This window comes from Gasterosteus aculeatus, chromosome 20, assembly GCF_964276395.1.
Source record: "Gasterosteus aculeatus chromosome 20, fGasAcu3.hap1.1, whole genome shotgun sequence".
NCBI classification, from domain to species: domain Eukaryota; kingdom Metazoa; phylum Chordata; class Actinopteri; order Perciformes; family Gasterosteidae; genus Gasterosteus; species Gasterosteus aculeatus.
The window spans coordinates 8,570,062-8,597,163 of NC_135707.1; the positions used below are offsets into that span (position 1 = coordinate 8,570,062).

Below are 27,102 nucleotides of genomic sequence, written 5' to 3' on the forward strand. Positions count from 1 at the left end.
GCAAGGAAGGAAGGAACGAATGGGGGGGATAGTGGGGGGGGGGGATAAAAGTAGTAAAATTTGATTTACATTTATCTACACAGGTTGCGGCAGCAAAGCAGAGCGACAAGAAGAATGTTTGAAGAATGAGCAGGATCAGGTTGAAATAACAAAAAAAAAAAAAGAGACAACAAGTGCTGCAAATATGGAGGTGAGAGTCACAAGGTGACATCTTTATTGTGTTGTGTAAATCATATTTACATAGAAAACAATCTGCCCATCACTCACACTAACACACTCACAATCTGCATCCACATGCACACTTGACACTCAGTCTGTCACACTCGCTTCCCCTGCACCCTCCGTCGCTGTCACTACGCTCCCTCCCTCTCATTTCCTCTTCATGGCTGCAGGCCGTGGCGTCCTCAGCATGAGCAGCCAGCACTCACTGGAGAACGCAGCGTAACCACGGGGCGGACCCTCCGTCCTCCGCGCCGGCAGACTCTTTTGCTTCGCCGCTGTCATCGTCGCCATCCTCGTAATCTAAATTCGACAGGGAGGTCGTGAAGAGATTCGCCACACCACGCATCATCCCGAATGAACATGGTAGTGACATATGCATTTTCATGGATTACTCATCAAGGATGTGAGTCCTTAAGTGAAGACCAGATGTTGTGTGAAATTGTGGCGTGTGCGTTGGTACCGTCAGTCTCCTCGTCCTCCTCTGTGTCCCCCTCTGACTCCAGCAAACACGACTCCAACCTACTGTCTCTCTTGGCGGTGACATCACCCCTAAAACATTAACACACACACACACACACACAGTTGATTAAACACTGAATATCAATAAAGGTGTGTGTCAAAGTCAGCCTTATTCTATTCTGCTGGGCTAGAATTAGCAGAGCAGATGAACTTGGTGGAAATATGCAAATGGTAAATATAATTGCGCAGTTCATATTGAAATCTCTTTCACCGAGCGGTGTTGACATTAGCTGTGCCCACCTCTGCTTCCCGGATCCGGTGAGCTGCTCCCATACCACGAGGTCGCGACCTCCGGTGACCCATCGGTGGCCTCCGCTCCCTGTGGTCCACGCCGCAAAGCAGAGGATTCTGGGAGCGTCGGGCCAGGTCAGGGAGGCCAGGTACCGACACTGAGGCAGAGAGAACACTAGAGGGAGGAGAGGGAGATGAAGGAAATGGGGGTCAACAGAGGAAAACAAAGTGCTTTCGATTTTGTCTTAACTCCTTAATGTGCTTTCGCTCTCGCCGAGCGGAGTGAGTTCCTTGCGGTTGGCTCTGCGACTCACAGTTAAGCGAGCTCTCTCCATTCGCAAGATCGTGGCAGGAGCCAATTAGGAGGCCTCCTGTCTGGTGAACACAATCTGTTATCCCGGTGATGCTGTTGTGATTGGTCAGTCTGGACATGGTGCCTGTGATAATTGGACAGATGTTGGGTTGAAAGATTATGCAAATGTTCTTCATCTGGCTTCCTTTTTCAGTCATCCTGAAACGCACACAAACACACACTCTTTGCCCACGCCACAGCTCACCGGTCCTCCAGTGCAGAATCTTGAGCCAGGACCGACCGTAAGCCAGGAACGCTCTGTCTCCCCGCGGGCTGAGTGTCAGACGCCCGCCCGCCCCCCCTCCACAGCCCGTCACCTCCCCTCCCCAGTGGTGCAGCAGCCTCAGGGGGTCACGTACTGAACACCGGTTCTCCCACACTGAAACCCCTCCATCGGCCGCGCCGCTGAACACCAGTGGACCCTGAGTCTGTGGAGGGCACAGGAGACATAGTTGTCATGGTGATCTGAGTCTTTCATCCAGTGTGTGTATGTGTATATCGGTTTGTGTGAGAGAAATATATAAACAGAAAAGGGGGAGAGCAAATGTGTAAATGGAAAAGAAGTGTGTGTTTGTAAAATGTACATTTCCATGCCGCTGTTGGTTGTAAATGGATTGTATGAACAACAAAAAGAAAAGCAATGATGCGCTGCGCTTCAATGCTTTAGGCATATTTTGATGATTAAGAATAAAAAAATAAAAAAATTGCCACAATGTGCCACTCTGCATTTCAATTTTCATAAAAAGCCTTTTTGCTCAAAACATGTACTGTATGCTCTCTAAAATTGGCCGAGCACCAAGGCTTACATCTCAAAACATCTTTGATTTCCATTTGAAAGCAATAATCAAGTTAAGCTTCAATGAGGATCAGAGTGTGGCCATATAACCATTTGATTTGCCTTTTCACAAATAAATAATTTATAAAAAATCACAAAGCTCTAAAACTTTGGGCAGCTTCTCCGGAAAAAGAAGCGTCGGCTTGTTTTCTCGTGTGTTTTTCGAAAGAGGCTGAACATAACAGCAGCTTGAGCAGCGCCGGTGTGGACAGCACATCGTGGCACGTCGGTGAACGACCCGCCCACCTGGACGGAGGTGACGGCTTCCTGGTGAGCGTTGATTGACTGGCAGTTTTCAAAAGTGTGCCAGCTCCAGGCCTGAACTTTCCCCCCGTCTGAGGAGTGACAGAGTGCGAGGTTAACACGCGCCGACAGGCGGCTGCCCGTCATTGTCGTTGGTCACGGTCGAACCCACCTGAGCCCGACTGCCTAATCTGTGCGCCTTCATCTCTTTCATTCAACCCAATAGCCCAATACTAAACTCACTAACTTGCCAGCAGATGATGAGCAGAAGTAGCTTTAAAATACAAATATAAAGTCCAACTGCAATTATCCAGTTCACGGCGTCATTAGCTCTTGGCTTTTTGCACAAAAACTCTACCTGATCCGGTGATGATGTAGCCGTCGTCCTCTGGCACAAAGCAGAGTGCAGTCACCGCGTTGAATGTGTAGATAGACTTGACACACTGCCCTGGAGGGAACAAGGAAATACTGATTTCACTGACAGTACACAGACAACCAGTCACACACACACACACACACACACACAGGCATTCATTGGTACACTGAGACACATTAAGGTAGACAGACCCCCGAGGCTCAAGTCTCAGAGCCCCGAGGCTCGGTCTACCACCGATACGTTCAGCATATATATGTACACTTTCTCAAGTGTGTCCAAACCTTTGACTGGTACAGTATGCGTGAGTGTGTGTGGGCTCAAGCTCACCGATGCTCAGGGCCCAGATCTTCACATAGCAGTCTGCCGAGCCACTCAAAATAAACCTCTCCTTGTCGGACAAAGACAGGCACCGGGCTGGTAAGAGGGACGGAAAAAGAGGAACAGGAAAAAGAGAGGGAGAAGATGACAAAAAGGAAAAAAGCTGTAAATAAGTGATGATGTTCGAGAAGAGGACAGATTGCAAGGAAGTGGAAAAAAAGGGGCACGATTAGACAAAAGATCATTTGTCTTTGAAGGCTGTGTGACTATTACACTGAGCAGCATCCTCTCTACTCGCTATTCTGAGTTGAGGGAAGCAGCTGGGGAGCGCGTGTAGGAGGAGAGCCGGAGAGGCCGGTGGAGTTTAAGTGATGGAAGGCTGCCTGCTTCAGACAGACAATGAACCCTCTGAAGTGTCTGCTGAGGTTGTGTCTCACTGGGGCTGATCTGATGAACTGCTCCCATAATTACCAGACTGCAGGACACGGGCGGAACTCAGCTGTGGTCGCTGCACATGCGTGTCTGTGTTGCCTCACCCAGCATCTTGCAGTACTCGGGGGGAGGCGCAGACAGACAGGTGACTCCACCGGCGTGACCCCCGAGGTTCTTTTGCTCCGTTGCTGTGGGAACGTGCCACACCTTCACCGTTGTATCTCGGCTTAGAGGAGGGAGACGGACGGAGTGAGGAAGAGTGGATGCGAGAAGGTGAAAAAAAGGAGAGCAAGTGGAGGAAGGTGAAAACAGGTTAAAAAACCATTGAGGCAGGGGAAGGGAAACAAATATGTCGGACAGCGCGGGGGAGAGCGGGTGCATATCAAGCAATAAATTAGGTGAGATGTTCACTTTGCACAGCCATTATGCAAATGGAGACTTTGTTCCCGCTTTACCTTCCAGAAACCACCAGGTTGTCAACAGCAACCACACAGGTGACTATGTCATTGTGACCCTCCAACAGCCTCAAGCGAAACTTTGCCTTCTCCCAGGACGATTTGAGGGATGCAAATTCAGCCTCTGCAAAAGGGAAATGATTTGTCCAATTAGCACTGGTAACTCATCAGCGCCCCAACTCGTTAATCTACACCGTTCTTCAATATGGATTAGTCTGCCGCTACGAAGCATGGGCTAATTTAGCTCTGAGGCTGCGAAACGTGGGTCTTGCTTCCGGGGGAGCAAATGCAGCCCGTCGGTTTTAATTCCCGAAGCCACATGAGCTTAATAAATCCTCAGGGCACGCATGTCGGATTTGACATGTGTAACGACAAGTCGGGGCACCGCATTGTGCATTTAGCGGCCGTGCGATAAACTGTGGCATCAACTTTGCAAACGAATCCCACCTTCCTGTTGCGGTCGCGGCTCGGTGTCAAAGTCAGAGCGGCCTCCTGACACGTCCCGGCAGTTATCTGGCACCTCGCCCGGCTCCGTCCTCTCCGGCTGCCTGCCTATCTCTGCTCCCCTTCCGGTCTCCCGCTGCCTGGCGGCCGGTGCTGGCGTGGCTCGGCCTTTGGACGGCTCTTCTCCCTTCGGGATCTTGGACGCTGGAGGCGTTTGTGATGGAAGGGCCCCAGGGGCTTCTTCCCTGTGCCAGTGAAGGAGAGCGAGAGTTGAAATGAATAATCAAGATGCATGGGCACATTCCCTTTGTGACAGCGATACCTGTGGAGCCGCTGCAAGTCCCACATAAACAAAGGCAGTGCGTAGAAAGAACATTAGTGTTGCTCTCAATTTGATGGTAACATCCACAGATGTTGATTCCAGTTTTCAGCACGACGCCCTGGGGCGCTCTATTAACGAGAAAGGCATCCCTGAATGATGTTTACGCGACACATTATGTACAGTGGGAAATTCCCGTTCTAGTGAAGCGTGACAGTATTTGACCTCCAGTTGGTTTGGATAGAAATGCAAGATAAGATCAAAGGCTTCAAACTGAATGTTGTTGCTTTTGAAGAATTATGTTCCTCTCCCATCTGCCCCCCTCTTGATGGTACCTCTCCCTCACTTCCTTACACTTGTCTTTTCATCTTCTCCTTCTCTCCGTCTTCCACAATCCCAGGAGTTTGCTGTGGGCCAGAAAGCTGCAGCTGAAGCTCAGCCAATCTGGAACGCAGCTCCGCCTTCCTGGAGATCTAAGAGAGAAGAAGGCCCGAGATTGGTTGTAAAGCAAGCCACAAGTTGTTTATATGCACAACCAACATGCTCAGCATGTCTCCATTTATTAGACCACAATTGGCAACTGCACTCCCCAGTTATAAAATATGCATGCATGCGTGAACCAGACATGTCAATTTCATATACTTTATGGTTTTCCTCTTCAAAAGGAGCGCTTCACCAGTTTTATACGTAAAGGTTTTGTACTGATCTCATCTGGCTTTAGAGAGGGATTTTTTTTCCGTTTGGAATTTATAGAAACCGGGTGTGAATTATTAAATGTAGTGATTAGAAAAAGTAATAGATTTTCCAGAATTGAACTTAAGCACTGTACTTGAAGCCGATGTACTTTCCACTACTTTATATGTGGTATGTCTAAATGCATGAACAATTTCTGTCTGCTAATCTTCTATTCTGACGTCAGGGTGATATTACGTTTTAGGGAAACCAGTTGAGCGTTGTTTTGTTGTTTTTACAAACAGTTTCTGATATACTGTGGCTATAAAACCAGACATGCAACTTTTTCACAGAAATAAATCCAGGGAACCAAATGCTATTTAGCTGAAGTGTGCTTATTTATTTTCCTGTTTCCAATTAGGGGATGTAACTGCAGTGCAGTAGAAAAGAAGAAAAAGTTGTAGGGCATGACAATAATTTATAAAATTGGTGAGGCCCCAGAAGTTCCTGATAATTCTTTTTTTTTCTCTCTCTGCTCATCCTGAGAGCTTTCCTAGGGCAAAAACTGTCAAATTATTCATTCCGCCGTGATCATAAATTCATGTTTATCCCATTTTTTTCTTCTTCATGATCTTATTCCTAGTTTAAGATACCCAACTTTACAAAGCTGTGGCCTCACACATCAGCATTAAACCATCATCTCGATTTAACCTGGTTAGCTTGGCTACAATGTGACAAATATGGGAAACATTAGAATAGGTTAATGCTGTAGAAGCGCACAGGTCTACTCCACTGGATGTTACTCAACCTGTCAGCTGGCGAAGACGGATCATGTTTTTATTTCACATCATGACTGAATGGCGCCTCAGTTGTGGCGAAATCCGCAGTCATAAGCTTTTGTTGCACGTGGGGGAAATATTTTAAGGATTTACAGAAGTCACACAGATCACACGCACGGTTAACCATGGGGGCGAACAAGCAGATGATGTACCTTGAATCGCTCCTCTGGGGTTAGACTGATTTTTATTTCCAGATTTCCAATCTGCCTCAACTTCTTCTGCAGCTTCCTTACGTCCCCCATTTGAAGCTCGTGGCGAAGCGCTGCGAGTTAACGAGAATTTAAACAGCCCGACTCACTCACGGGTTGTCAGGACGGGTCTAGACGCAACATGGGCCTTTAATGGGAATTCTGGATATGTTTAAAATAATAAAAAATGCATCAGATACTCCCAGCAGTGTTTGGGCTACGTGTCGCCGGATGTTGACGAGACAGTATTGCGTGTTTAAACTGTCCTTACAGCGACGCCACGTGGACAAGATAAGTACTGCACTAATAAAAACTCCACTGGGACCAGTACATACAATGAGGCGTGTACCGGTATTTTTGTGATTTCCCTTAAGCAGACGTGAGTGTGTATAGTTTTATATGTTGCATGAAGTTCGTTCACAAAACAAAAGGTTGACCCAAAGTCTCTCCGTATTACCTGCAGGACGAAGAACAGTAACACCATGTTGCCTTCACGTGCTAATCAGCTCACATTTGAGAGAGCCCACGTTGTAAATAAGATTAAGAATGGAAATAAATATACAATAGGAATAACGGATGTTTTCTTTTGGAGAATTAGCTTCAGGGAAGGCAGTCATACCTAAATGTTTTACCAAATAAAACAAATGGTTATATGTTGACCTAACCAAATTTAGTGCAAAAAAACGGATCCAGTATAATGTAGTTGAATGTATAATACTTTATTTGGAAATTAGAGCAATATTCCGTTTACTCCAATGAAGCGGAAAATCAACATATTGTAATTGTAAGCTAATTATTTATCCACAATCAATTAAAGTTGTCTCAATGGATTGACCAGGTGGCCTGTATAAACGTATAAGTAATGGGCCATTGATATAATTTAAGGCAGTTAATTATGATTGTGATTGAATTAGCCATTTCAGAGCGCACACCATAAATCAATTAATACGAGTATAATTTCATTAACGGGGGAACGGGGTGGGGGTATTAACCCTGCAATTACAGCAATATTTGTGATATGAATTAGATTATATTTAACGTGTTACAGTATTACTTCCCACGGCACCTGAATGCAGCACGGTATGCTGGCTGCTTCCCCCCAAAAGAGTTTAAAGCTAAAATCTAACAACGTAAACCCCAAAAAACAGAAACGTATTTGGCGAAAATCATCGATTTCACCACTACTGCGACGATGCCAACCAACCGACCGACCGAGCAGATTTGAGATACTTTTATTGAAATCAACTGCCACTCAGGTCAACGGTAGCGGAAGTGACATCATCACAGATCCTCCTTTTGTCTGACGACTTTATCCGGAGGAAGTGAAGCTGTAGACGAGGCGGCTGCGCTACCGGAGGGAGAAAAAAAATCCACCAAAAAAAAAAAAAAAAAAAAAAACCAAAGGGGCGATAAAAAAAAAAAACTTCACTCGGTCGAATTTGGAGATCTTTACAAACGGTGTCCGAATCGTGTCCAGCCGGGCGGAGTTCTGGGGGAGGAAGACCGGGAGTCGCTGCCGGGTAAACGCCAGTTTTGTCGACGCAGTCGCTCATTTTTCTTCGGTACATTTGCATGACTCCGCCGCCGTTTCGCCACCGTCCGCAGCCGGAAGTCTGAGGAGAGTCGCTCGTTTTTTTTGTTTTTTTCCCCTCGCTTCAGTTTTTTTTTTATCCCTTTTTGCTTTTTTTCCGGCTTGCTTGTTATTGTGTCCCCCCCCCTCGAGTAGCTGCAGGAGGTCACTACAGACGCGCGGCGCGCTGCGTGCTAGCTCGCCCCGTGTGTGTTAATCGGCACGTCGGGGCCTGATTAACCACAAGATGCCAGCGGCCGCAATGGAGTCGTTGCGTTGCGGCTAATAGTAAACAGTGTCCGCTCGGTGTTGTTTCATTAAAGTTTAGCTCCGGGTTTTGGCCTAGCGTCGCTTCATTGAGCGCGATCTTCGTCTGTTTAGACAACTTCTAACGCCGGGAAGTTGAATCTGCTCGTAAATAGCAGGTCAGTTGTTGTATTTCGGTGCTAAAAAAAACAAACAAAAAACGATTCACATGCTACAGTTTAACGAAAGTTAAACTTTACATTCGACAATTCGAGGGAATTCCAACCATGGAGCATAATCTGTACTGTAAACGTGTGCATGGACCCAGACGTTATAGGTCTTCATTTTGTGAATATATTTCTGTTTCAAACTAGAACTTTGCCAGGAGGATCCTACGCGACTTGGACCCGAGGCTGAATGATCAAACGAGCGACTACAGCAAGAGCCCCCGCGCCTACCGGGGCCCCTAAAACCCCCGAACGTCACTGTGCCCCACGTAGTTTGTGAGGTGAGATCTGTGACTTCCCTATAAGAGGAGAGCAGTGATGGTGCACAATGTGTCAAACGTGAAACGGAAGCTGCTAAATACCACTCTGCCATCATTCTTTTTATAGTGGTTCTCAGAATATATAACGCTAGTGTTGCCTTAAAGGGGAGGGAACTAAACAGAGGCCTTCACACAGCTTCTTGCATAGATTGAGAAGTATCGATCATATTTTGGCTACAATAATAATTAAATTGTTTATACTAAAATTACCACACAGCCACGGTTTCATGGGGGATGAATCAGTCGAATGAATTGGTATGTCTGATTGTCATATTTTGGTCACGAAAGTGGACATTGCTAGTACTTACTTGGTCATATCCCAATTTAATTGTTGACGCACTTGTGTCATTGCAGAAATGATGGAGGACTCTCATTTTAATTCATCGTATTTCTGGTCCCCCATCCCTGTACCAGGACAGGTGAGTCTGAACAGGAAATCTAGAATATTTAGTCAGAATTGCCAAGAAGGAGAAGAAGAAGCAGCTTGTCTTTTTGTGACTACAAGAAGAGAACTGAGTTATTCCAGCGTGGTCAATCAGATGACAAACCTCCTGTCTGCCTACAGATTGAGAATGCCATGTTCCTGAACAAGGTGAAGGAGCAACAGGAAAAGAACGCCTCCTTCTCCTCTTCACCGGCGTCCCACTACCAGACGGCGCTCCTCACCATTCCCACTCCTGGGGCAAAGGCAGATGGAGGAGGGCAGGTGGGCAGCGTGGCACACCTCCACCCTGCTCACAGCACCCAGAACATGCTGTCCGTCCCCTCCACCGGCATCATGACGGCAGGTGAGTCAGCGTGGAGAAGCTTCTGGATCTTTCCCTGTGTGAGACAAATAAAGTTCATCAAAGTCCAGCTCCGAATCAGAAGAACACCAAAGGCTTAGATTGGATTACTTTTTTTATTTTTTAGCAACCATAGCATAATAGCTTTGTATTTAATTATTTAGTTAATGAGAGCAACAACAAAACATTTCAGTTACCCCCGAGCAGCACTATGGGCTACGAGCACATTTTGCCAGGAGTAAAACTTTAGAGTAAACTAACACCTGCACGTCTCCATTTCCGCTACGGCCTCAGGCATTTCTTTCACGCAATGCGCTTATGGCACCACTTCCAGGTTTAACATATAGTGCACAAACCCAGTGGGTAATACTTTTCGATACAAGGGAATTAAAGATAAATTCTTGAATTTCAAGGGTTTACTGTAATCGTGGGGAATACGACGGCCACTAGTGTCAGGTCTTCTATTCTTAAATGTTGTACTTCCTGTGGTCACCATTTTGGGATGGATGATAATCTTTTTTTTTTTTCTGTCTGTTTTCTGTGAAGCGGGTCTGGTCATCACAACTCCTCAGGGAACGCTAGTCTCTCCCACCTGCTCTCAGTCGTTTGTCTCTGGTCATCCAGCAACCACCATGATTGTTTCAGCGCTCCACTCTGCAGGTAACACACACATAATGACACACACACACACATAATGACACACACACTGATATCTATCTCGTTAGTGGATACAAGATGTAATTGCATTTTCTCTGACTAAGACTCATTGCAATGTCTAATTTCAATATAAAGTAATATGACATGTTCCTTGGGGGCATTTGCATCTATGAATGTAAACCGACAATATTGAATTATGTCCTGACTGACACAGGCAATTGTCAATGCCTGCTGGTTTTTATGTGTGTTAATATATTTGAAATATAATACTCACGTTGGACCTTTTTGAGGCTAAAGTAATCCACAGTTGTACTGGAAGTAGAAACCACCATATTTTAAAATTCAAACACTATATTCATACTACATTTCATTTTGTTAAATTTACGCTTTTATGAGTGTCCTCGGTGACGCTGTGAGAGCAAAAATAAAAAGAGATTGTATTCTTTTCTGAATAATATCTGAGCTATATCAGAGTTATGAACCCAATTGAGCAATTATCTTAAAAGCAAAGACTAATCTCCAGAGCTACAAATCAATAAAACCAGAAAATTAACAGCGAATGATTTCATCTATTGTCCGAGCTGTGCCAGTAACTTACGGTACCTAAATTTCTAAAAAAAGAAGAAAAAAGCCAAAAATCTTCCACCTGCCGGAGAAACAGTCACAGCTAGTTTATAGAACGACGATGTCCATGGTTTTTGATTTAATTTTGCAATTAAATGAAAATTGCTTCTTCACCCTTATTACATCACATCCTACTGTTCATACTGTTACCTATTCATGATTATATGGAAGATTACACAAAAGTTAGGATTCTTCTTGTAAAATAAAAGGTAAAGTGTGATTACTTAAGCTGGTACAAACCAATAATATCACATTGCCATCAATCGATCTGCGACTTGAAACGACAAGGGATGCGTATGGCGGCAAATCACTGTCAAAATTCGAGAGCGCAAATCAGTAGGGGTGGGAATCTCTTGGCACCTCACGATTCGATTCCGATTCAGAGGTCAATGATTCGATTCCAAACCGATTATCGATTCTAAACTGATAAAACGATTATCGATGCATCACAATTTTCTCAATTTTCTCAAATCTGTGTTTGCTACTCAGAGGTTGCTAATCACTTCCTACTTTATTTGATAATTAAAGAAAATCAACAGATGAATTACCTTCTTTAATCGTTTATAAGAGAAAAATAAATCTTGATCTTGAAAAATATGATTTTCTATAAACAATGCAAGAACCAATGCAGCTTGCATTTCAACACAAGCTGCTCTTAGTCTCAGACCGGTCCGTATTTATAAAATACCGGAAAAAAAGTCCAAATCTGTGAATATCTTGCCAACTTTCAATACAGATCGACTTTTTGGAAAATCGAAATAATGAGAATTAAAGAAATGCGCAGGCTCCTCCATAGTTCGGTAAAGTTGGCAAGATATTCAGATTCAGACTGACGGACCGGTCTGCGAGCTGGACGCATTGCTCTTAATGTGCCGGTAATGATGGTAAATTATGGTTATAGCTGGTTGTCATCTACGGTCCACTACGATTACCGAAGGGGGGCGTTTTCTTTTTTTGACAACGTTTTATCTCATAATTTTGATCCCCTTACATTAGTGCGGAAATGGGCTTCTATAGTTGTGTGAATGCATCACTCCAGCCAATCCAAAGACGGGGTTTGTAAGCAATCAGGTGTAGAGAACATGGTGACTGGCGCGAGGCTGACTTTAGCTCGCGGATGTTTGATTTATTTATTTATTTATGTGTGTGCGTCCGCGTATCACGGCACATTTTAAGCTCACCCACTGTTTGTTCAAAGGCCGAGGGTTTTATTTTCACACCTCTCCTGACTTTACCACGCTCATCAGTTCCACTGCCGAATGCATCACAGTGCTGCGACTAAAAGACGCTCTAACCTTTGTTACACATTATAACGCTTTTATGAACATCTTAGATAGTTAAAAAATGCAGCAACGTTGTTGTCACTACAATGTCAGCACTTGAAAAGAATACGCACGGCTCCTAAACTATCTTGCAGCATGCTTAGACTTTCGGTTTGACGTCGACACAAGCAGAGATGTACATTTGGAGAACAGGTGATATTCAGGAGGGCATTCTCTTCTATTAACCGGCTGCTGGTGATCCTGTTATAGACAGGAAAGAAGGGGACGGGGCCCACGTGGTTGTGATGCCAGCGCCCTCCAAACGAGGCAGAAAGAAGAAGACGACAGCGCTGTCTAGGATCGGCCCTGTCGGACCAGGAAATGAAACGCTGATACTGGCTCATCTGACAGCTGGTGGCCAGGTACGAAAATAAAGATTTAGAAAGGGCAACCCAATAATACAATTTAAATAATCGTGAAAAGGTGATCAAATCACGTTGGACATTGTTTTTGGCAGGTGGCATCTTTGCAGCATCATACTGGAGACCCATATGATCTGTCAAATGAAGAGGAAGATCACGGCCAGAAAGACAGCACCAAGACATACAGGTACGGCGTACAAAGACCTGCTGTTCCTCCCCATTTCTCCCCCGCTCTAGCTGTGGAATGCAAACACACCCGTTCTTTTTGTTTACTGTCAAAATCAAAATCGAGATGTTCGGCTTTCGAATATAAACCAGGCGCTGCTGCACAAACACACACACACCTCTTTTGAGCACACTTCACTGCATGTTGTGGCGGAACATGCCTGCTTTATTGATGGTTGATTCCTTCTCGTATTGTGTTTGAGGTACAAATGCATCAGTGCTTTAAAGGCGCGCTCTCTCTCTCCACCTCTGCACACACTGGACTGCCTGCTGCCGGCGGTCCTCTTTCTTTTATACAGCATGCTCGTGAACTCTCTAGCAGTCTTGTGTCCTGCTCTTTCACGTTTCAGAGTATCTACCTACTTTTCCTTGTCAGTTTTCACTGATTTCTCCCGTGGCATCTTTCCATGTGTTTACCCCCCCCCCTTCCCTTCCCTCCCCGTCTCCATTCATTTATCTTTTATATAATTTCATTTGACTTTTTATTGTGAGTTTCATTTTCTATCAAAACCTATTTATTTCTGTGGGTCATTGCTTGATTCCCCTGTTCTCCACTTTCATTTCTTTTATTTTCCTTTTTGTCTTCTCTTGTTCCTTTTATGTGTTCCCTCTTCTTCCTTCTTGTTCTTCCATCCCGCCCTCCCATTTCTGTGTCTCTCCGCCTGTAGGTGCCGGATGTGTGCGGCGACCTTCCTCAGTAAGTCTGACATGCAGATCCACTCCAAGTCGCACACAGAGGCCAAACCTCACAAGTGTCCTCACTGCGCCAAGTCATTCGCCAACTCCAGCTACCTGGCTCAGCACATCCGCATCCACAGCGGGGCCAAGCCTTACACCTGCTCCTACTGCCAGAAATCTTTCAGGCAGCTCAGTCATTTACAGCAGCACACACGGTACTGCAGACCCCTCCTCCCCGTTACCAACCACGTACCATATTCCCCTGTCCTCTTAACTTGTTCTACTAAGTTCCCATTTTGAAGCCCAGAGTCTAGTCGTCTTCTCCCTCCCCGGGGAGGTGATCAGTGTGGTGTGCAAACGCACATCACGCTGCCATTTAGATGTTGGGTCGCATGCTACCAGTTCCATCCAACGTGACCTATTTCCAAAAAATATCCAAATCATGCTTATTTTTTGAAGTTTGGGCTTTGCCCATAAGAAGATTTTCCATGATTTATACATTATCTGAATGTCCATTTCCAATGCATGGTGCTGTTTTATAATTATTTTTTTTTCATTTGTGTTTGTGCACCCTACTTGCGCTTTACGTACGCTTTTCCCCTCTGTTCAGTCTTTTTGTCTGCATGTTCTGTCATTTCCACTGCCAGCTCTTCTTTGACAGATACATGCACACATGTAGACATTTAAAGGCTTCCCAATTTAACCCATTCTGTTATTGTTTGGTACACAACTCATGACATTTTTTTCTTACATTCTTTTCTGAATTTGGACGTGAGATAGAAACAACTTGCTGCCATGCTCTGCCTTCCTTCTCTCTGCCTAATTTTAGTCATCTGTTGCTATTCTTTTTGGCTGTCATCGAATCAATTTAAATGTCATATCAGCAGGAATCTAAATGGATGCTTTTGTAAAACCGTACAATCATAATTATGACCTATAATGTTGTCTTCCTCTGTTTTTATACATCCAATTCCTCCAGGGAAAAACATTTAAAATGGAGTCAAGATAATTCACTGTTCACTGATGATTTGTTATTATCTTGATATTAACGCATAACATTTAAAGGAACAAAAGATGACGCTCTCATGTAAATTAAGTGTAAAATTATAAAAGTTTCCAGATATATTAACCTCCCTTTTACTTGTCTGAAATAGCCACCCTATAAGGTTTGGATGGAATAAGGGAGTCACCTTTATGAATGTGTCAAGCACAATATCATGAATCTATATATTTTTTTGTCAATCTACCTTTTTGATCCTCTTGTTTTTGTTTCACCCTCCTTCATCAGGAACCACACAGAGTCAAAGCCTCATAAGTGTCCCCATTGTACCAAGTCATTTGCCAACTCCAGCTACTTGGCCCAACATGTGCGCATCCACACTGGAGTGAAACCCTACACCTGCTCCTACTGCCAAAAGCACTTCAGACAGCTCAGTCATCTTCAGCAGCACAATAGGTAAGTGAGTCACTGGTTTTGGGTTTCTCATTTGCCTCGATGTTTTTCTGTCAGTTTTAGTTCACCATGAAAGTGATAGGAGTCCATGTGTACAGTAGCGAGATAAAAAAGTGGCAGGTTCCTTTTTCAGAACGGCAGGTTCCTTTTTCAACACCGCATGTAGCGGCACAGACTCGTCTCCTCATCCAAATCCCATGTAAATAAGTATCTTTTACGACTGAGTTTTGCTGATGAAGACTCTTATTCGAAACACACATTTTCATCAAGAGGGAAGATACACAGCTTTGAATCCTATTTATGTTGGTTAAAAATGGTGACTCATTAAATCAGACTGCCATAATGTTCATGAGTGGAACATCACTGGGTTTACTGAGATTGACATGCCGTTCATATGATTGGAAAATATTCGGAGGTGCATGGCAAAGCTGAAACAATAGAGCGGATCATATGTGTTGACCGTACATGCTAAAATAAATAAACTGAGAACGCTCACAGGTTCATGCCGTTCTGAAAAAGGAACCTGCCACTTTTTGATCTCCGCGTCACTCCACTTTATTTATTTACCTTGTTTATTTTCTGTTTTTCGTGCAGGATTCACACTGGAGATCGGCCATACAAGTGTATCCATCCAGGCTGTGAGAAATCCTTCACACAACTCTCAAATTTACAGGTCTGAAATGATTCATTTATTTATTTATTCATGGTTGGTCATAACCCGACTTTTTTGCTATATAAAATATTTTTAGCAGTATTAACACTTTTTTCAATTAACATATCCTTTCCAGTCCCACCGGCGTCAACACAACAAAGACAAGCCCTACAAGTGCACCAACTGCAATAAAGGATACGTAGATGCAGCCAGCCTGGAGGTGCACATGTCTACGCACACAGTCAAGCATGCAAGGATCTACTCGTGTGGTCTCTGCAACCGCACTTATACCTCTGTAAGATAACTGTTCACTTATGAAAGTATTTCTATACAAAACACTATGCAGCTGGCAGCTGTTTAATAAAATAAAGTCACTAACTATCCTCCCCTCATCTCAGGAGACGTATCTGGTGAAACACATGGAGAAACACAACCCAGACCAGCTGTCTGCAACAGCAGCACAGGCAACGCAACAGAACCAAAGCCAGGTCCAGGGTCAGAGCCGGCTAGACGGCGCTGATGGGGGATCAAGCCGACCCGGGGGTGCTGGGAACGGAGGAGCGGGCGGCGGCCAGCAGGGACAGAGCCAGGGCAACTACGTCCAGACAGAAACCATTTCCTGTCCATTTGACCTCAACCAGTATAAAACCGTGTCAGCCAGTGACATCCAGTACAAACATGTGAGCGTAGCTGACATTACTTCCCACAAGGACCTCTGTCTCACTGTGTCGGCATCCACCATTCAAGTGGAGCACCTTAACTCTTAGAGGTGACAAACGGCGGTTTGGGGAGTGCCGAAGGTCAAATTAATTCAAGAAATTGAGGTTTGAAAGTCAAAGAATAAAAGCAATACTAAGGTGATACAAGAACTTAGGAACACGTGACTGTGCCTAAACTGTAGTTTGAGGAAGACCGGACAAACAATATGGGGACACAGTAAACCGAAGACGATCATTTTTATTTTGTTTAGTTTGTCACTCATTTTTCTTTCTGCCCTGATTAGTTTTCCTTTTTGCTAAGCTGTCATGTCTGAGTCGAAGGTGCATGTAAAGGCAATAAAGTATGTTTCATTCCATCACAGTGATGGTTTTATAATAGGAAGAGAGCCAAAGTGCTTCTTCCTTGTTGTTTTATCACCTCCTGCTCTTCCCAACAAATGCAGCGTTGGCTTTAGCAGTTTAGGGTCATATTGTTGATGAAATTGAAAGAACGAAGGTACCATTTTATACTTCCATGCAGAGACTTTCAGTTTTCACTTGTCACTATGTTTGTAAAATATTTGCCTGCAATTCTTTTTAACCCTAAAAGGGACAAAGGAAAGAGAACAGTCAATCAAGTATATATAGATATAATGTATATACAAGTTCATAATGTATGATTGTGTGTTTAAAGGATGTGATGATCCATATAACCTATTTAGACCCATTCACAGGCCTTCACATGACCTTTGCGGAAATGATGAGCCAGTTCACTTTTCATGTAATTTTATTCTACTGCTTTGTGTGTATGTCCTAAAAGAAATGTTATCCAAATGTGCTCTTGCTATTATACTTCCACGATAACTATGTTTATAATACGTCTTTATAGACATACTGACTCATCTGAATTTTGTCTTTTTTCAGCTTATGATACAATAAACCGTCTGATATCTTTCTCATTGGGGTTTTTCTGTTTCAGTTTAATGACAATGGTGTACTATAGTGACTTTATTAGGGAACATTGCTGTTGCAAATATATTAGCAAGTTCTAAACAAGAGAAAAAAAATATACCATAACAAAACACAAGTTGACGGATTAGATGGCAAACCGGACCAAAATATTCAATATTAAATGTCTACATTTGAGAGGAGAGATGAACGATAAAATACATAATAAATAAAACCCATTTGTGACAGGCAAAAGCCTTTTTGTTGTTGTCGAGAAACGAAGTATCAACAGGATTCATAAGATCTGAAAAACACGGGCAAACACTGTGCTGCTTGTATTATGCAAACTAGTCTTAATCAATGATGCTCTTGTGCATCTAGGTATATTTATTGCTTCAAGCATGTCTGCCCGGTTGGAATGTGCAAACGCGTGAGGTGTTTACAAAAGTGGACTGATCCATTAAAGAGGAGGGGGGGTGTTAGACGAGCATAGGCAACGTAATATTGTTACATGCATATTACTTCACACTGAGCAAAGCGCCTTACTCGAGGTAAAGATAAATCTAAATCAAATAATCTAAATAAAGACAGAATTATGAAAACGGTGGCAGTGTGGGAATACTGAAATGTGGTGTCGTCCACCGTTCTCTGCGGTCTGCAGTGGATATGGCGTCACTGAAAAGTGTAGGAGTCGAGAAACTTCACCCATGTAAATAACGTCAAGAAGAAAGCTGCGTGACAAGCTGGAGGTAGCGATACGCAGCAGTACATAGCTATAATAACCACCTCACTAACCATGCCGCGCAAAAAGCCATTTAGCAACAAACAGAAGAAGAAACAGCTACAAGTCAAACGGGACAGAAAGAGAGGTAACGTTGACTACGTTCGCCGTTAGCATCACGATGCTAGCTTTTAGCGGGCAGCTAACGTTCGCGTCAACGGTTCTTGCTCCGCAGCTAAATGTGGTTCAGCAGCAAACAGCGTTTCAGTGTGACTTTGTTGGCTTAAGGTTGTTTACCAAGTAGAGCATCAGATCACTCGTTTAGCCTCGAAAATAACCCTAATGGTTTCATCTCAGCTAACATAAGTTAAATAGCTGTGATGACACAGTGTGACTTTAACGTTACTTGCCGTTGGATTTGAGTGTAACGTCACGTTTAACGGTACACGTGAGTACCATATGCTGGTGAAACGAAACGTGCGTCAGTGGATCTTTTGTTTTAGACCATTAACGACTTGTTCGAATGTCACATTAGAAGATCCCATTGGTTGGTGTGCTGTCACTGAAGAGCAGTGCTAAACAGCACTTGAGTCACCACATGTGGGCTCAACGAGTCTTCACTAGAACGTCAGGGACGCAGTTACGTACGAGCGTGTGACTAACAACTGTGGCGAATAGCTCTACTGTTCTTAAGAAGTATTGTATCACACTAACACTTTAAAAACGTCAACAGGTCTCTTTTTTCGTTCAGTCGTACCTTGACTTGTACAAAGGTGATTCATTTTCAAATCCAGGCCAGTCTGTTCTGTGTCTTTAGCAATGCCAATCAAACAATGTTCACTCAAATAATTGATTAGAAAATAATTCCACAATGTACACAACTAGGTCAAACAACCTGAGATATCTTAATCAATGCATGATATCATTGTAGAGCCAGTGATTACGGAACGATTTGAAACCAGTTTAAATTTGTTTATATGTTTGTTATTTGCTCTTAGGCTTGTGAGAATGCCACATTTCCTCCTGGATTAGCTTTTTAGAAGCATACAGTGACCTTATAACAGACTCTTATAAGTGAGAAGTATTTCTTGGTATTTGATGTATGCCTGCGATTGGTTTGATCCCTGACCGTCAACTCCCAACTTGCAGGTGACACGGGCTCAGGGCCGAACAGCCGCAATGCCAGCGTGGAGCGAGGAGGGGAGAGACAGTCGGACACCTCAGACAGTGAGACCACTGATGTTAGGAGAATAAATCAGCAGCCATCCGGCAGAGACGTTAGGCATGACCCAAACAGGTGAGTTATCCCCGCTGGCATCATTACGGATCCTCTCTGTGAAGCTTTTTTGACTCCGCCCTCCTCTCTCCAGGTATCGACTGCATTTTGAGAGAGAGAGTAAAGAAGATGTGGAAAAGGGGAAGAAGTTGGCCAGGGAGAAGGTACTGCAGCCAATCTCGGATAAGGAACTTGAGGTTAACATCAATGACATCTTCCCCTCAGATAAAGGTCTGCCTGTTTTTTTTTAATGCTTTCTACATGACAGTCTCAAAATAAGCTGAGCGGAGTAGGTTAATGGAGTGGGTCACTGCTTAGCACGCTTAAACTTAATAATTCACCACCAGGTCTTGGTTTTCCACAACGGCCGGCTTGGAGTTATGAGATGACCCGGGAGAATCTGCTTCGGAAAGAGGAGAAGTCATACAGAGAATATCTGGACAACCTGCACGCCAAAAACGCAGCTGGGTCTCTCAGCCATTTTGAGCACAATCTGGAGGTAAGTTACTTAATTCATACACTCATAAGAGCTTTTTACTGTTGCAGAGATATTCCAGTAATTCCTCCATTATTTATTTTTAGTTTGTTATGAAAATCCGATCTTGAGCTTGATGAATGTTGCAGCCTATTTTTAGTTTCCTCAACATTGTTTTGGCGAGCAACAATAAAAGACAAAAGTCAACAATAAGAGCATTGGTGAATTTTCTAAAAAATGTGCAGTTTGCCGTTAGTACCGTATTTTTACTGTACCAGTCTGTGTAATAACCTGGAAATCACCCAGTAATACAGATTAGACCTCGCAGACCCGGTGAGCCAGGATCAGGCCATACATTACTGTATCTAGTGTACTCACAGAGTTGTAGGTTTATCATACAGCTATAGAACCATTTTTATTAAATGTGGTTTTAGAAATTGAGTCAGTCTGCGGACAGGACCTCTTCTGTATACTGGATAGAAAACACCATCAAGTAATCCTGCCTGTTTATGAGTTACCTGTAAAGTGTTGATTATCCATGAAACCTGCTCCGCAGCTCATTATACATACGTAACTGCTCAGGCAGCTATCCAGCATTTCATTCTAGGTTGACCCATGAACTTCTTACAAGCCACTGTATTATCTGGTGTTTTCCACTGTCCCGTTTTGCTCCGGTTGTGAGAATGGTAACACTGCAGATCATTTCATTTGAAAGCGTGAGCTGAGCTGGTACAATAATCTAGAGATGATGGCCTTTTAAGTGGAGCACCAAAATGATGCTGTTTGACTGGATATCATTTCTGCAGTGTTAAAGCAAAGCATTTAATTAAAATTGAATGATAAATACACTTTTAAGGACCAGACCACTCTATTCTTTTAGACATGGAGGCAGCTATGGAGAGTGTTGGAGATGTCAGATATCATCCTGCTCATTGTGGACATCAGACACCCGGTAAGATTAAAGGATTAAAAGCCTTGCAGGATGGATCAGACCACTAGATGGAGACACTGTCAACATTCATCTGAATGTCAGACTTTTATTATTATTCTTATTTATTCTTATCTTGTCATGTCTCTGTTTGCTGATTTGGTTTCATAAAATAATGTTTCCCATTATATCTTATTGCAGACTCTGTATGTACAGTTCTATAACACGTTCCTTTATTCATGTATATATTGGGTTAAAAAAACGTTTGTTTTACTATTGTCTTCTTCCAATTTTAATAAGGATTTATATTCATTTAAACCACCCAGGTGCTGCAGTTCCCCCCAACTGTATATCACTACATCACAGGAGATCTCCAGAAGCAGGTGATCCTGGTGTTGAACAAAGCCGACTTGTGTCCTCCTCCTCTGGTGATCGCCTGGAAACACTACCTGACCTCACAGTTCCCCCAGCTGCATATAGTCTGCTTCACCTCCCACCCGGGGCAGCCCTACAGCACAGGTGAGGCGGAACAGGAAGCGTAGGGGGAGGGTAGGAAGTACGGAGAAAGTGGTGTGATGCGATGAGGACTGAGTGACACAGAGAAGGGATGAAATCAGACACCTGTGCAATATCAACAGAATAACCCGACTGGCTCAACTTGCAGTCAGAATAAACATCGGTGTGTTTGCTGGCTTGTAGTTCTCCAGAAGAAGAGGATGAGAAAGAAGGCTGACTGGAGTCACGCTGGTGGTCCTTTAGACATCCTGAAGGCCTGTCAGGAGATCACAGCTGGGAGAGGTATGTATCCAACTTACTCATAATACTCAGATACTCCGTTGTTACGGCTTTATTATGGAAGTTGTTCACTCTCTAAAATTAAATCTTGTGTTGTCTCTTGTTTTTGAAGTGGACTTATCCAGCTGGGAGCAGAAAATTAAGAAGGATGCTGTTGCTGAGCAACTGGATGGGGAGGGGCCTGATGAAGGAGCAGAGTATCAGATGCGGATGGAGCATCAGAGTGACAGGGCTATGGACATGGACAACCTTTCCCGAGAGCTCTACAAAGATGGCGTTCTCACACTGGGCTGCATAGGTATAAATCTGATTTGAACCCCGAAGCCAGATTCAGAACAAGTTTCTTTGAAAAAGTGAATCTCATGAAGAAAAGCAGTTTCTAATAAATGTCCCAACCGTGATATGTTTTCAACATCTCACCAGTTGTTTACTTCAAGAGGATAATTGCATCAAATGAAGTACTTTTCACTCCACGTCCCTGGACAACTTCACGCTTGCTTTTATTAAACTGCACCTTAACCCATCAGTTATTTTTCTCCTGCAGGCTTTCCGAATGTCGGCAAGTCATCTGTTCTAAACAGCCTGGTGGCGAGGAAGGTGGTGAGCGTGTCTCGAACCCCAGGACACACCAAATACTTCCAGACCTACTACCTCACCCCGACAGTCAAACTCTGTGACTGTCCTGGGCTGGTTTTTCCTTCCCTCGTGAACAAACAGTTGCAGGTACAACTTTTGTGCCGATGCAACTTTTGAGTTTACTTGCCTGTTTAGGCTCAATACAAAATATCATTATGTTAAAGAGTGCACTCTCACACTTGTGGGATGATGGACTATTGATTTTATATATTCCATTCAAATTATCATTCAAATACTCACGTTTTTTAAAATTGTGAAATATGTCCTCTACCTGCCCTTCTTTTTGTATTGTTACCTTTGTTTTATTTTCTTAGATTCTGGCCGGTATCTACCCAGTGTCTCAGCTGCAGGAGCCCTACAGCTCAGTAGGTTATTTGTGCGCAAGGACCCCTTTCCTCTCAGTGCTGAAACTGAGACATCCCAGCTTAATGGATAATAAACCCCATCAGAGAAACGAGGGGTCTGAGAACCTCAGCTGGACTGCATGGGATGTGTGTGAAGGTAAGTCTATTTCCTTAAATGACAGATGTGTGGTATTTGAAATATCACACGATACCCAGACTCGTATGTTTTTAATTATGGCCAATACCATGATGTTTTATCTTATCGCTAACCCCCTGTCATGTGCTCTCTTTCATCTGTCTTTAGCATGGGCGGAGAGGAGAGGCTACAAGACGGCAAAAGCAGCTCGCAACGATGTTTACCGCGCAGCTAACAGTCTGCTCAGGTTGGCAATTGATGGCAGGTTGTGCCTCTGCCTGAGACCACCCGGTTACAGCTGCTTGAGTGGTAAAAGAAGCTTTTCCATGACTCATTGTTTACTCGTCTAGTGAATTTGAAAGGTTACAATGGTGGGTGGGTGGAATTCATTATTTAATTTGATAATTTATGGTCTGCAGAGCACTGGGAAAATCACCCAGATTTGTCAGAGATCATTGCTCTGCAAGGAAGGACCGCAGCGGAGGGAGATGTAGACCGAGACGACGACGATGACGACGATGACGGAGAGTCCAGTACGGAACCAGAGGAAGAGAGAGACCGGGACGCGGACGATGATGAGGATGGAGACGATGAAGACGAAGGCCTTGGACAACCAAGGCAGAAGGAAGATAAGCCGTCTGGTTTCACTGTCAACATGTACAATGTCCTCCGTGAAAATGAGTGTGAGTGATAACGGAGGGAAAGACCTGCAGGGAGACACGCGTTGTTCCTCTTCCCTGACTCCCCCCGTTAATCCCAGTACACGTTTCATTACTTTTTCTTTTTTGCATCTCCACTCCTTGTTTCATTACCTGTACTTCAACATGATGTACAGTACCAGTCAAAAGTTTGGACACACTTTCTCATTCATTAATTGAGAAGGTAGTCCAAATGTTTGACTGATACTGTAGTTTAAATTCAATCACCCGGTCTCCCTCTGCTTACGGTGTTCAGAGCACATGAATGCTGTGCCTCCGCTCTGCTCCTTCCTCCATGGCGTTTGTCCTTTAGTGTTGCTTCTACGAGTAGGTTTGATTTAGTGTCTTTCTTTGCATGTAGCTCTCAGAAGCAAGTGAACTAAGTAACTTCCCTCAGCCCGTAATAATAAACCAACTGGTTTTAAATGTCTTCATTTGCAAGTGACTCGACAGCTGAGATGCCAAAGAGGATGACAAAAAGTAGATGCACTGTCGATATGAGGTCATTCACTGAATTAGCCATTTGGCTTTCAGAGCAGCTGGAAATTTAGGCCCAAGACTCTAAATCTTCTTTATAGACCATAGCTTCACAACTGTGGTTACAGGGTGTGGGATCTGAGAGATTTTAGGCCATAAAAGTGGACAAATAAAAGTATTACGGCCCTTTGAGGTTAATTTATTTGAACTTGGTTTTCATTTAAGACTGACATCTTATTTGGTGTGGTTCTACAGTCTGCTGGAATTTTCAAAGCGTGTGTGTTGAGTGGGGGAGGGGGAGGGAGGGGTGAATCGTGTATTGCTGGACGAGGCGGTTTCAGGAAGTTGACTCGTAGTGTTTTAACTACTACAGATATTACCCTTCGATGCTGATGGAGCTCCACTGTATTTAGTATGGGACGTTGGGGACACGCTAAAACAAGATCATATGTTCATGGCAGTGCAGCGGGTTCCAACCAAAAATGCTTAGCCATCAATGACAGGGTTGTTTGGACATCCTGGGAAATCCATTCGCCCTTCCAAGAAGCAGAGGACCAGTTTGATGAAGTTATTTACCAGCTTTGCTTAGCACAAAGACGAAGAGGGGTGAAACGGCTCATTATCACATTATTATTATTGTTATTATTATTATTAGTTTAAGCCCAAAAAATAGTCCAGTAATTCCATATAAATCAAAACAAGCTGTAAGGCGTTAGTGAGTTTTGAATATGCTTATTTATTTACAATGCAGATATGGGTGTTATGAATCGTTTCACCTGACTCTGCATTGAAGTGAAGAAGCGAAACGTTGAACTTCCTTTCACCACCCAGAAAGAGAGATTAGTCAACTTTGCGTCCATCTGCCCGTCATTACAAATAACATTGCACACTCCATCTGCGTCCTCGCTAACTGTAACTTTTACACAGGGCTCAACTCCAAGGTCAGATCCCTTAATGCAGACTGTTCTGTGTTTGTTAATGCCCAGTTTTCATCTCATTTTCTGTTGAAACTAGATGCATTTGGCATTTTATTTTGCTGTTGACCGGCCCCTCACTCTCTCATTCTGTGTGATGGTTCCGCTGCAATCCTGAGTGCTGTAATATTGTGTGCTGCTGTCGTACCTCATTCATGTGTTCACCGAAGGAACTCTACAGCACCGTGCTGTGTTACTGTGTAATGCATCACACTGCAGCCCCCTGCAGTCATTTCTACCATCGGTACAGTGTACAAGCAGACCCTCAACACTACCATGCTGTTAGGAGCACGGCAGTCTTTTACTTGTGCCGACGGGAAATTATTTTTGTTGGAAATATTCAAACTGACAGCCTCTAGTTTGAAGGATTGAGGTGTTTTCAGGCTATTTGCTGCATTCCTCATTTCATTCCTCGTAGACCTAATGATGACTTGACTGCTTCCTGCAATAAAAGAACAATTCATCTAAAAACAATAGCCGTCTCGGAGTGTTTTGTATTTCTTTATTTAAAGATATCTTTCGCAGTCTTTGCTTGTAGCCTGTTTTTCTGATAATTTAATATATTGTTAGGGAAAGTTCTTCCGATGGCTTATTGTTGAACTGTAAAAATTCCCTCTTTTTACGATTGTGCGTAATTAAACTGAGAACGGATGACTCGTATACTTTCCCTTAAGTAGAAGTTTAGCGATATTTGATCAAAGTGGACAACTTAGACATGTTTGTATAAACTTAGACTAATTACACTGCCTGTTTTACATGTATTCTCACGGAAATGTTGGTGCTTTCTACTAAAGATTGTGTTGTAATTCATTTTGCCTAAGACAGGTAATTACCCACAATGAGATTTGTCGATACTGCTGCTCCACACTCGCATCTACTTAAAGTCCTCCAAACTACTCAATTGGTCAATTTTCCAATGTGGTATTCTAAGCAGAAAGCTTGTAATTGTGAAATGACCCAGACCATCAGATTCTAATCGGTTTACGACCCTGAGCTCTCGTGCTATAATCACATGTGAATGTATCATTTCATGTCCAATGTTCAAGCAGTTAAATTTCTGCAGTAACAGCATTTTGAAAAAAACAATATGAGAAAGCTGAACATATTAAGTGTCATGTTTAAACACACTTGGTGGGACCCATTGTGCGTTTACTTGGATTGTATTTGTGTTTGTTTATATAAGCGGTTCCAATTTCTATTCTCCCCTGTTTGATTTACATGGCACCATTTAACAAAACAGGGTGTGTATCAAGCATGTATCATGCTTATAATGAAAGCCGGCGTGATGATAATCACCGCTGAGGACTGCCACAATCATTGTTTACGGGATGGAAGTTGGTGGAGATCCCCCCCCCCCCTCATCCCAAAGGATGTGGATTCGTGGGCCGACTTGTTGCGTCTCGTGAACGCCGTTTGCCGACTGGATGAACTCAGAGGAGGGAAAAGAGAAGTCATCTGGAATTGTTTCCCACTCGCAGGCCGAGCTGCTTAACTCTCCCAGCTAGAGCGCTAACTATGTTGTGGCCCACGAACCTGCATGGCGGTAATTGCAGCCAGACAAAGACCTCAGATTCACTGGAGCACGACACCATCAATTTTTCGAAACTGTTAATTGTATTCTGCTGCGTTGAATGTCTTAGCTGCCATGCGTCGGTCACGCCAAACATGCCCATGTGGTTTGGATACGATCTTTTTTTTTTTTTTTCTCTCCTTGGAAAGCTTTCGCATGACGCAACATGCAGGCTGTTGTTGGGGGTTCTATTCCTTCAGCCCCTTTCTTACTTGCCCCTATTTGTGCTCCACATGTGACCCCCGTAGCCAGCATGTTGGTGAGACTGGGGGAGGGAGGAGGTGTGTGTGTGAATTGGTTTCATATGAGATCATAAGCAGCGCAGGAAAATGTGTTTGTCTGGTTTTATAAGGCCCCCTGGGTGCTTCTGACACACACACACACACACAACAGATAGAGAGAGCGAGCGAAAGAGAATTTGGCAAAAGCAATCATTATAAAGGGGAACAAACAATAGGCACCAGTGTATGAGCCAGCAATGTCCCAGCTGGCCTTTTAGGGAAAGCCTGCACTACCTGCACTATGTCTCACTTTACTAAATTATAGTTCTAAATATGAGCTGGCAGGTACACCTCTGTGGTCACTAGAGGGCTATCAAAACCAGCTTTAGTGTGAGTCCCTGCTGAGGTTAACAGTCAGGTGCAGCCAGATGATTGTACGCAGGCTTCTCATTTGTGGTGTTAATAGTGCGAATGTGCAGTGGGTTTTACAACCAAGATTGGGTTTATAATCGTGGGTTACGAAGCCGGGTCACTAACTGTCGGGTCAGCAGTGGGTTGGACTTATTTGGCAGTGAACTGTTACCTGTGACTCACATTTGACACAATTGGATTGTTAACATTGATGGAATAATGCTTAAG

The 27,102-nt window shown here is 43.7% G+C and overlaps 3 protein-coding genes across 8 annotated transcripts; 2 read left to right on the forward strand and 1 right to left on the reverse strand.

Moving 5' to 3' along the window:
- Positions 1-185: 185 nt before the first annotated feature.
- On the reverse strand, positions 186-7,537 carry LOC120810828 (uncharacterized). The gene is made up of 13 exons (XM_040165759.2): positions 6,410-7,537; positions 5,101-5,219; positions 4,431-4,672; positions 3,984-4,107; positions 3,633-3,754; positions 3,106-3,192; positions 2,761-2,850; positions 2,406-2,494; positions 1,530-1,752; positions 1,287-1,409; positions 982-1,147; positions 683-771; positions 186-522 (listed from the first exon to the last, which is right to left on the reverse strand). The coding sequence occupies exons 1-13, from the start codon at positions 6,497-6,499 to the stop codon at positions 425-427; spliced, it is 1,662 nt and encodes a 553-aa protein (XP_040021693.2). The 5' UTR covers positions 6,500-7,537; the 3' UTR covers positions 186-424.
- A 201-nt stretch (positions 7,538-7,738) lies between these two features.
- On the forward strand, positions 7,739-17,220 carry znf384b (zinc finger protein 384 b). 6 transcript variants are annotated; one of them, XM_040165764.2, is made up of 12 exons: positions 7,748-7,965; positions 8,636-8,769; positions 9,163-9,227; positions 9,374-9,596; positions 10,140-10,253; positions 12,407-12,558; positions 12,654-12,745; positions 13,452-13,676; positions 14,750-14,917; positions 15,509-15,587; positions 15,703-15,861; positions 15,965-17,220. In XM_040165764.2, exons 3-12 carry the CDS (start codon positions 9,165-9,167, stop codon positions 16,331-16,333), a joined length of 1,644 nt encoding a protein of 547 aa, XP_040021698.2. In that variant the 5' UTR covers positions 7,748-7,965; positions 8,636-8,769; positions 9,163-9,164; the 3' UTR covers positions 16,334-17,220. The 6 variants fall into 6 exon arrangements, with proteins under 6 accessions (XP_040021700.2, XP_040021698.2, XP_077951121.1 ...); XM_078094995.1 differs by having other exon boundaries at positions 7,757-8,007; XM_040165765.2 differs by having other exon boundaries at positions 7,924-8,440.
- Positions 17,221-17,693: 473 nt separating this feature from the next.
- gnl1 (guanine nucleotide binding protein-like 1) lies at positions 17,694-25,146 on the forward strand. Its single transcript, XM_040165751.2, has 12 exons — positions 17,694-18,081; positions 19,083-19,230; positions 19,304-19,440; positions 19,557-19,708; positions 20,565-20,636; positions 20,939-21,131; positions 21,312-21,410; positions 21,520-21,705; positions 21,952-22,130; positions 22,358-22,544; positions 22,692-22,832; positions 22,943-25,146. Exons 1-12 carry the CDS (start codon positions 18,009-18,011, stop codon positions 23,212-23,214), a joined length of 1,839 nt encoding a protein of 612 aa, XP_040021685.1. The 5' UTR covers positions 17,694-18,008; the 3' UTR covers positions 23,215-25,146.
- Positions 25,147-27,102: the final 1,956 nt, after the last annotated feature.